The 10,876-nt window shown below is 38.8% G+C and overlaps 2 protein-coding genes across 2 annotated transcripts in view; one reads left to right on the top strand and one right to left on the bottom strand.

The window, feature by feature from the left end:
- Positions 1-708, bottom strand: part of RNLS (renalase, FAD-dependent amine oxidase) — a 400,690-nt gene extending 399,982 nt beyond the window's left edge. The window contains exon 1 of the mRNA XM_006831435.1: positions 591-708. Coding sequence (XP_006831498.1) covers positions 591-708 — 118 coding nt within the window. The remainder of the gene's footprint in view (positions 1-590) is intronic.
- Positions 709-10,051: 9,343 nt separating this feature from the next.
- The window catches only part of LIPJ (lipase, family member J), an 18,240-nt gene continuing 17,415 nt past the window's right edge, over positions 10,052-10,876 (top strand). Inside the window, exon 1 of the mRNA XM_006831119.1 lies at positions 10,052-10,165. Within this exon, the coding sequence (XP_006831182.1) occupies positions 10,061-10,165 (105 nt within the window). The 5' untranslated portion in view covers positions 10,052-10,060. The remainder of the gene's footprint in view (positions 10,166-10,876) is intronic.

Raw genomic sequence — 10,876 nt, forward strand, 5'->3', positions numbered from 1 at the left:
TGTCCGTGAACACCATACACTAATGTTATTTTTTTTTTTTTTTTTTTTTTTTTTTTGGTTATTTTGTATGGCTTAGCAGGTTATTTGGGGGGTCTAGGAATGCTCAAAATGTTTCCTGGATGAATGAATGATTATTACTTCTTCCCTATATGCCATTTCTGCTTATGAAAGGCTGGGAAATCTGTAACAGTATTCTGTGAACTAGATTTTTGGAAGTTTCTAGTCGAGTAATTTTTTAATTTGGAAAAAGTTGCAAAGGTACAGACTGGGTCAAGACAAAAACCCATTAAGTGCAGCCGTAGGTTCAAGTTTTGCAAACTCTGACTAAATTCCCTTTGGGGCTGCAGGCCTCCCGAATTAGCACTGTCGGTAAACCCTGCCCCGCTCCTGCTCAAGTCTCACGTCTCACAGCTTGTCCATGGCAGCGGAAGTCTCCGGTCACGTGATGAGGCAAGCACAGTGCATTTGCAGCTACCGCGGATACAAAGGGTCTTAGTTTCCTTTTCAGCCTCCCGGTGCGCATCCACCCCACCTCTGAGTTTGGGGTATGCTGCTTCGTTTCCCCCAGTTTGGGGTGTTAGGTGACCCACCTGCGTCCTCGGCCTCATCCCACACCGAGAGTTGCAAAGGCCTGGACGCCAGCCGCCTCAGGAGCGCTGCACATAAACTACCTGTCAACCCGGCGCCCACAATCAGTACCCGCGCCATGGCCCGGGTCTCGGTGGGCCGGCCTGGAGTCTGGAATGCGGCTGAATCCGAGCTGCTATACTCCGGGCTCGCGCTCCAGGCCTCGGCGGTACCCTGAGCAGTCCCTGGGACCGACCTGCAGGGGGAGCTGCTATCCAACCGGAAGACACTGTACAAAAAGTGAACGTGGGGCTGCGGAGAAACTGGGCTTTCTCTTTGTGGCCCTCCAGACAAATTCTCTTCTACAATCTGGAAGTCGTGAAGGTTTTAGAGTGAAAGCTGGCTTCACCACAGCGTGATGTTGACTTCCAGCACAGAATCAGCTACTAGGGTCAATGCTTGTCGACAGGATTGTTATCTTAATAGTCTATGTTTTAAAGCACTGTGGGACACACCAAGGATATCAGGGCATACTTCCCTCTAGGGTCTTAATCACCAATATTCACATAATAGAAAACGATTTTGAAATCGGAGAGAGATGTTTACGAACCTCAATGTTTCCTTCTGTGAAACAGAACAATTATAAATACCTAGCAATTTATTCACCAGAAAATTCTAACTCACTAATTTCTTCAAAATTAGTCAGACCACCTTCCAAATGCCTTAAGGCATACAAAAATGAGCAAGAAAAGGATTTATGCTTTTTCCTTTCTCTCCAGTCCATCCTGAACACCATTGTACATACTAATATAAATACTAAATTTTAGTGAGTTTGGCCAAATTTACACAGCAATTCCATGATAAGGAAAGGACAGGTCTTAAAGGGTTTCTTAATCTTTTCTTCTGCTCATTTTCATTCTTCTTTCTCATTTCCTTTGATCATCCCAGATGATCTTCAGTGTGAGGGTAAATAAAAAAATATTACTGCTTAAAATCCAATTCATATTCCAGTTTCGGTTACTCCAACCAAAACGTATTTAAACATATATCTGATTAGTGGATGGCTGTAGACAAGTTGTCTCAGGAATAAACTCATCTTAGTCACATTGTTGTTGTTATGTGCCGTGCAGTCGGTTCCGACTCATAGTGACCTTGTACAGAGTCTCCGAGGCTGTAAATCTTTGTTGTTGCTGTTGTTGTTAAGTGCCGTCGAGTCGGTTCCGACCCATAGCGACCCTGTACAGGGTTTCCGATGCTATAAATCTTTACGGGAGCAGAAAGCCTCATCTTTCTCCAGCGGAACAGCTGGTAGTTTCGAACTGTTGACTCTGAGATTACCAGCCTGATTCGTAACCACTACGCTAACATAAAGCCTCATCTTTCTTCTGCGGAACAGCTGGTTGTTGTTGTTGTGAAGTGCCCATAGTGGTTCTTCACATATAAGTTCCGACCCATAGCGGCCCTGTAAAGGGTTTCCGAGGAACAGCTTGTAAACTTGACCCGCCAACCTTGCAGTTCAAACGGCTTTGCAGTCTGGCGCATTAGCCCACAGCGCCACACCAGAACTAACAGCTGGTGTTGTTGTTATGTGCCGTGGAGTCAGTTCCGACTCATAGTGACCCTGTACAGCTGGTAGTTTAGAACTGCTGACCTTGTGGTTCACAGCCAAATTCGTAACCACTACGCTGCCAGAGCTGGGTGCCTTAAAAAAAAAAAAAAAAAAAAAAAAAAAAAAGAACTTTCTGTGCTACGGGAAAAAAAAAAAAGATTTTGAGGTCAGGGCTAATACCTAAGTGTTTCCACAGCTCAAGTGAACATTTTCACAAATCACAAGCTTTGCAACAAATTTATGTGAATGCTGCTGCATATAAAGCAATAGTTTTTTAGATGGATCAAGAGTTTTAAGGAAAATTGGAAAGACCTCAAAGATTAGCCAACAGAAGGCAGACCATCAATCTCCAGCACAGGAAGAAACTATGACCAAAGTCCAAAAACTGGTAGAAGAAAATCAGAGAATTGCCCTCCATGTGACAGCTACAGAAGTTGGGATTTCACATAGTTTGGCATTTTCAATTTTAAGCAGACACTGTGAGACCTCAGCAAGCTTTCATCTTGTAACAAAAAGCATTATGTAAAGAGTAGCTAGCTCAAAGAGTTAGTCTTTCCATAAAGCTTTTCAGCAAGATCTAAGCTAATGAAGATAATGTTATGGAACAAATCATAATCAAGGACAAATCTTAGACTTACTAATACAACCCAAAGAGTAAGTTTTAATTAAAACAGTAGCTTTGAAGAGATCTACTGGGTCAATTGTTGTTGTTGTTGTTGTTGTTGTTGTTATGTGTCGTGGAGTCAGTTCTGACTCACAGCAGCCCTGTACAGGGTTTCTGAGGCTGTAAATCTTTACAGGAGCAGAAAGCCTCATCTTTCTCCCGCGGAACAGCTAGTAGTTTCGAACTGCTGACCTTGCGGTTCGCAGCCAGATTGATAACCACTACGCTACCAGAGCTCCTTTACTAGTTTAAGGAAAAGAGGTTCATTCGGCTCAGAAGGCTTTGGTGACATAGTTTCAGATACCAAAGGGATAATCTTGATGTGTTTCCTCAATGGACAAAGGATTACCTTGGGGGCTTATTATGAAAAAGCTTAAAGAAATTTGAAGACTGAATTTCCAGGAAAGTTGTGCCAAGGAATTTTTTCCTGTTGCAACAATGTACTTGCTCATTCTTCAAGAGTAACAAGGACTGTCCTATGAGAATTTCATTGGGAAATCTTTCCCCATCTTCTCCTTCAGACTTCAGTTTGTTCCCCAAGTTCAAAGGAGATTTAAAATGAACTACTTGAATCCCTAAGAAGCCCTAGTGGGTTGGTGGATTATGATGTGCACTGCCAACGACAAGGTCAATAGTTTGAATATACCAGTCATTCTGTTGGAAAAAAAAAGGTCAATAGTTTGAATATACCAGTCATTCTGTTGGAAAAAAAAAAAAAGAGGCTTTCTGCTCTCGTAAAGATTTATAGCCTGGAAACCCTATACAGAATCACTAGGTGTTGGAACCGACTTGGAGGCACACAACCACCACCACCATTTGAGTCCCTGGAGGATTCCAAAACTCCTGATTAGGCATGGTATAAATTAAAGATTGTAGAATTATTTATCTAAGGGTCAAAGAGAAGGAAACACTGCATTCAAAAATTTTTAGATCTGTTATTGTTGTTAGGTATCATAGAATCAGTTCCTACTGATAGGGGCCTGAACATTGCCTAGTTCTGTGCCATCCTCACAATCAATCCTTTGTTTGAGCTCATATTTGTAGCCACTGTGCCAATCCATCCCATTGAGGGTCTTTCTCATTTTTGCTAACCCTGTACCAAGCATCATGTCATTCTCCAAGGACTGGTCCCTCCTGATTACATGTCCAAAGTATGAGAGAGGAAGTCTCGCCATACCTTGATTCTAGAGAGTGTTCTAGCTATACTTCCAAGACGAATTTGTTTCTTTCTCTGGCAGTCCATTGTACTTTCAATTGTTGTTGTTTGTTGTTAAGTGCCATCGAGTCAGTTCTGATCCATAGCAACCCTGTATAGGGTTTCCGAGGAGTGACTGGTGAGCTTGAACTGCTGACCTTGCGGTTCAAACTGACTTTGCAGTCCAGTGCATTAACCCACAGTGCCACACCAGGACTCCAAAATATACTTTCAATATTCATTTCAATTCCATCATTCAAAGGCATCTATGCTTCTCCAGTTTTCCTTATTCGTTGTACAGCTTTCCCATGAATATGAGGTAGTTGGAATGTAAAAATTATAAAACAATATCACTAAAGCAAAGACTGAAGTTGAAGAGTAAAGATGCTACTTTTAGGACTAAGCTCTACCTGACCCCAAGTCACGGTATATTCAATCACCTCAGTCATGTGAAAGCCGGACAATGAATAAAGAAACCTGGAGAAAAACGGATGCATTTGAATTGCAGTATTGGCAAAGAATATTGAAAGTACCATGGACTACAGAAGAACAAGTAAATCTGTACAACCAGAAAGCTCCTTAGAAGTAAGGATGGTGAGACCTCATCTCATGTGCTTTGGAAATGTTATCATAAGGGACCAACCTTGGAAAAGGGCCTTCTGCTTGGTAAAGTAGAGGGCCAACAAAAAAGAAGACTCCCAAGGAGTTGGATTGACAATGTGGCTGCAACAATGGGCTCAAACAGCGATCGTGAGGATGGCATAGGATTGGGCATTGTTTTGTTCTGATGTACATGAGATTACTATGAGTCTGCGCTAACTCAATGGCATCAAAGAACATGTCCTGTTCTGAATCTAACTTGACTTTATGGCCGTTTCCTATCAATACACTGCCATAATCGTTTTTAAATTACCTTCTGCAAAATTCTACTCAAGTGTGATATCAATAATTTTCACATTCTGTTGGAACATATTTCTTTGGAATGGCATGAATATAGATCTCTTCTAGTCAGATGGCAAGTAACTATCTTCCAAATTTCTTGACATAGATGAGTGAACACCTTTAAAGATGCATCCTTTTGTTGAAACAGTTCTATTGGTATTCAGTCAATTCTTGTATCCTTATTTTTTGCTAATGTCTCCAATGCAGCTTGGACTTCTTTCTTAAATAAACTTGGTTCTTCTAGATCATATGTTTCCTCAGGAAATGATTGACAGTCAACCAATTCTTTTGGGTAAAGTAACTCTGTGTATTCCTTTCATCTTCTTTTGATGCTTTCTGCATAGTTGAAGATTTTTAAATCCTTCAATATTATATAACACAAAGCTTGACTTTATTTCTTCAGTACATTCAGCTTGAGAAATGCTGAGGGTGTTTTACCCTTTTGGTTCTCTAACTCCTGGTCTTAGCATTTTCATGATAATACTTTGCTTTCCTGAGATCAATTTGACTACTTTCTTCATAATTTCTTTCATTTGCTTTAGCTTCTCTATATTCTAGAGCCAATTTCAGAGTCTTCTGACATCCATTTTCATCTTTTCTTGTCTTTTTAATGGTTTCTTCATGTATGAGATTCTTGGTGTCATACCACAACTGGTTTGGTCCTTAGGTGTTAGTGTTCAGTGCATCAAATCTATTCTTGAGATGGTTTTTAAATTCAGGTGCGATACACTCAAGGTCTTATTTTAAATTTCATGGACTTGTCTCATTTTCTCATTTTGCTTCAGCTCCAACTTGAACTTGCATAGGAGCAACTGATTGTTCCTTAGTTGGTCCCTGATCATCTTCTGACTGATGATAAAGGGCTTTTCCATAGTTTCTTTTCACAGATGTTGTCGATTAGTTTCCTATGTGTTTCATTTAGCAAGGTTTACCCATATAGTCTCTGTTTATGTTGTTGATAAAAGGCATTTCCAATAAATAGATCATTAGTCTTGGAAAATTCCATCATGTGATCTCTGGTGCCATTTCTATCACTAAGGCCACCCTTTCTAGCTATTCTTCTTTGTTCCCAGTAACCAGTAATTATCAATGCATCCTGATTGCATGTTAGATCAGTTTTAGACTGAAGAAGTTGGTAGAAATACTCAGTTTCTTCATCTTTGGTATTAGTAGTTGATATGCAAATTTGAAAAATAGTCATATTAACTGGTCTTCCTTGTAAATGTACGGATATTATTCTATCATTGATAGTGTTATACTCCAGGACTGATCTTAAAGTGTTCTTTTTGACAATGGTAATTTGTAACTTGTAGATAACAGATGTCATTTAAAATCGTTTGTAGATGAAATAAAACCAAGATGGAATCTCTCAGATGATAAATTAAGAAATTTTAAACATTTCAGTAGTCTGTCAGTGAAACAACTTTAAAAGGAAATGTTCACACACAAAAAATTAAACAAGTATATTCCTTGTATCTAGGAACTAATTATACAGAATCATATGGAGAAACATAGAATTTTAGTTGATTCTAAGCTCATTATGAGTTAATAGTATTATAGAGTGGACAAGATAAAAAGTAAATATGAACCTAAATTATGATAAATGAATTATAGTGTGTAGTACAGGAGAGGCAATAGTCTCACATTACGTAGATTGGCCAGAAATCTGGAATATTATGTTCATTGCTGGGTACCAGATTTTAAGAAGATCGCTCAGAATTTGGTACAATAATAAAGAAAAGTGACAAAGAAGACTTGAAATTCTCCTGTTTGAGCAGGTAAGAAGTTAGATATATCTACTCTAGAAAAAATTTAGAGGAAATATGAAAGTTATTTTTAAATATGTGAAAGACCTTGTTGTTGTTAAGTGCTGTCGAGTCGGTTCCAACTCATAGGGACCCTGTATGCAGTGTCCCAGGAATGGCTTGTGGGATTGAGCTGCTGACCAAACTAACCTTTCAGTTCAGTGCCGCACCAGGATTCCATGAAAAACCTTAGGGGGGAAATAATTGGACATTTTCAATAAACCAAAATTAATTGATGAAAACTATGAAAAGTAGAGATTTTTTCCTCAACTCAAAGAATCTGTTCAGGGGGAAAGAAAGTAAGTATATTCATCTAAAAATTTAATGGATTTCCTCAGAAAAGTAGCTTTGTGTTTGGAATTTTTTCAAGCAAAACCCATGAACACTTAATAGGGGATATTCTAAAGGCAATTGAAATATTAGAGCAGTGGTTTGGCAGCTAGAGTACATGTAAATAAGTGATGATTTTTCTAAATGGTACCTAGACATAAATTGTTGTTGTTGTTAAGTGCCAATAAGTCAATTCTGAATCACAGCGACCCTGTGTAGGGTTTCCGAGGAGCGGCTGGTGAGCTTGAACCGCCGACCTTGAAGTTCAGATGACTTTTGCAGTCTGGCGCATTAACCCACAGTACCACAAATAGTTGTAATTAATTCAGCACCCAGGTCTTCAGCTGCCAGTGTTGCTTTTTATTGATGTGTCTGTACAAGTTCTTGCTTTCAAACATCTTCTCTGTGACAGTTGCCCTTCATTTTTACAAAAAGAAGGCGTATCTCTAATCTTACACAGGGCACTGCTTTAAGGAAGAAAAACTTCTGATCTGCTAAACAGAAAGACAGTTTCAAATATTAGAGTTGATATTGATAAAGTGAATTATTCCAAAGACAGTTTCAAATAAAATTTTCAGCTGAAAAATTATTTTAAATAACTTTCAGTGATAGGTCATTTATATTATGACTTATGCAAATAAAGCATAATATCACATCTGAGTTTTATAACTTATATACTACTTGTTGTTATTGCTGTTTTTAAGTGCCATTGAATTGCTACCAACACATAGCACCCTGTATAGGTTTGGTTTTTTAAGTTTTTATTGTGAATTGAGTGATAGTTTACATGGGACAAGATCGGTTTTACACTCATCATTTCATTGCGATGATTACAATCTCCTCTGTGCATCATCATTCAACAATAGTTGATTCTATTCCCTCTGTTTTGTTTTGTTTGGGAGGGGGTGTAAACAAAAACACTCAGGAATATATAATAATTTAAACAACCAAAGGGCACATTCTGCAAGCCTTCTTCCTGGCAGTCAGCACTCAGCCTTTCTCTTTCTATGAGTCTAGAGTCCTCAGTTGCTCTATCTCTCCATGTTGCTCTACCTCTCCATGTCTGCCTCCATCTCTGGTGTTGCTGCTTCCTGTATAGGGTTTTGATGATCAGAGGTGATCTAACTTAAGTCACAAAGCTACTGTGCTGGAGAGGGGAGTTCCATAACATTTGTCAGGTATAGTGTTTGGCTTATTGTACAAGGCTCATGAGATATACAAGCTACACTTTCTGACTTGTCTGTGTCTCATTTCTTACTTTTCAAGAAGGAACTTAAGTGTTACGGTTCTGGCTTCACAAAACTTGGGGGGTTTCAAAAATCACATTGTTGTGTACTGTCAAATCACTTCCAACTCATAGGGTTTCTAAGAGCATCTGGTGGGTTTGAACTGCCAACCTTGTGGTTACTAGTCCAATGCTTATCCTACAGTGCCACACCATGGCTCAAAAATCACACTGTTGTTGTTAAATACCGTTGAGTCAGTTCCAACTCATAGTGACACTGTGTAGGGTTTCTGAGGAACAGCTGTTGGGTTTGAACTGCCAACCTTGTGGTTACTAGTCCAATGCTTATCCTACAGTGCCACACCATGGCTAAAAAATCACACTGTTGTTGTTGTTAAATATCATTGAGTCAGTTCTGACTCATAGTAACACTGTGTAGGGTTTCTGAGGAACAGCTGTTGGGTTTGAACTGCCAACCTGTGGTTTGAAGTCCAGTGTTGATCCTACAGGGCCACACCAGGAGTCCAAAAATAAATAAATAAATAGCATTGCTGTAATAAAAATGAAATCAAGACCTTCTGAGGCTGAATGAATAAGTTATCTAACTGGCTATACACAGACCTGCCCCCTCCCCAAACACACCCTTTTAAACACACTTATTACAGATTGGGTTGTAACACTCCCCAACTCCCAATATATTTTAAAAATCCTAACCCCTATATTTGTGGTTATAATCCTATTTGGGAGTGGATTTGCTTTGTTATACTAATGTGGCAGTATTAGTGTAGGTGGTGGTTATGTGCTGTGAAGTTGGTTCTGACTCATTGTGACCCTGTTGAGGGTTTCTGAGGCTATACATCTTTATGGGAGCAGAAAGCCTCTTACTACTGCAGAACTGCTGGTAGCTTCAAAGTGCTGACATTGAGGTTAGCAGCCTAACGCGTAACTACTATGCTACCAGAGCTCCTTATTAGTGTGGGTAGGTTATGTCCCATATCAATCAATCTCTTTTGAGATATAAAAATAGCAGATTAAGCAAACAAACAAAAAGGTAGACATAGGATCAGATAGCTGCCATGCCACATGAGAAGAAACCAAGAAACAAGGACCTTCCCCCAGGATGAACAAGGGGAGAGTCTTTCTCTAGACCTGTCACCCTGACTTCTAGCCTTGTAAATTTCTGTCTGTTAGAGCCACCCACTTGTGATATTTCTGCTATAGCAGTACTAGATAATTAAGACATCTGTTAAAAATATTCTTATATCATTATTTCTGATTTCAATTAACTTGCAATATATAATAAAGCTCTCACAATTGGGTTGAACAATACTATAACAGAATCTTCAGAAAGGTAATTTAAGCTACAAAATTTGGTAGGTGGAAAAGGAACAACTTTGGAATGAAGAGTCCCAATACTACTTATGCATCACATATCCTTGTTGGTGTTAAGTGCCACTGAGTGAATTCTGACCCATAGCTGCCCTGTATGGGGCTTCTGAGAAGCAGCTGGTGAGTTTGAACCTGACCTTATGGTTACTGCTTATCCTACAGCGTCACACCAGGACTCTAGGTGTTCTTGGGAAAATTATTTCTTAAATTTTAGCTTCAATTTTCTCATCTTAAATGGTAATATTCCGTATCTCACAATGTTTTTCTGTCATCAGATGCCATTTGCTGCAATTTTTAATAATAATAACAATTTTCTTTTGCACATAGATCCCAAATGTGGAACCTTTTCAGAGCAATCTATTTGGTCCTTACTCTTGGAACTACTCATGGTCTCTTTCAACATCAAATATCAGTAAACCCTGAAGCAAATATGAATATTGTAAGTTGTTAGAAAATAACTGCTGAACTGCTAAAGTAACAGAAAATACTACTCTTCAAATTTTGGAGTTTTATGTGAACAGAACTATACTTAAATGTGTATCTCTGCATTCTTACATTTGAATATAGGTCTACTAATAATCCAGATCTATTATTCTAGAGTTCTCATCGCCCCTTTAGCCTTATTTTGGCTATATAATGAAAAAAATATATAAATACATATACATCATCATGAAAAATTTGTTATTTTATATGATAACATCAGGACTTTGAACCAATCCATTATGATTTCAACCCCTGCAAGGGATTTGCATTTCTACCTCAGATATATTGACTCAGAATTTATGCTTTGACAAGTATGTATTTAACAAGATGATTCTTATATATACATAAGAATCATGTGAGGATCTGTAAGAATCACCTGGGGATCTTTTTAAAATGTAGATTCAGATTCAGTACATCTGGGATGGAAATGCAGATTATCTGCAATGAACCTGTTGGAATGAATCAGTTACATGTATACACATTTCAGTTATAAGTTTGATAATATGGATGTATCCACACTTATAACTGAAATCATTACTCATGGCCATCCTGCATAGGGTGGCCTCTACTTTCTGCTTGAACAGAAAGACTCATCTTTCTCTCTAGGTGAAAGTGATGGGCTTGAACCACAAACGGTCCAATGTTTAACCTACAGAGCTACCATGTT

This window comes from Chrysochloris asiatica, unplaced genomic scaffold (genome assembly GCF_000296735.1).
Source record: "Chrysochloris asiatica unplaced genomic scaffold, ChrAsi1.0 scaffold00003, whole genome shotgun sequence".
NCBI classification, from domain to species: Eukaryota; Metazoa; Chordata; class Mammalia; order Afrosoricida; family Chrysochloridae; genus Chrysochloris; species Chrysochloris asiatica.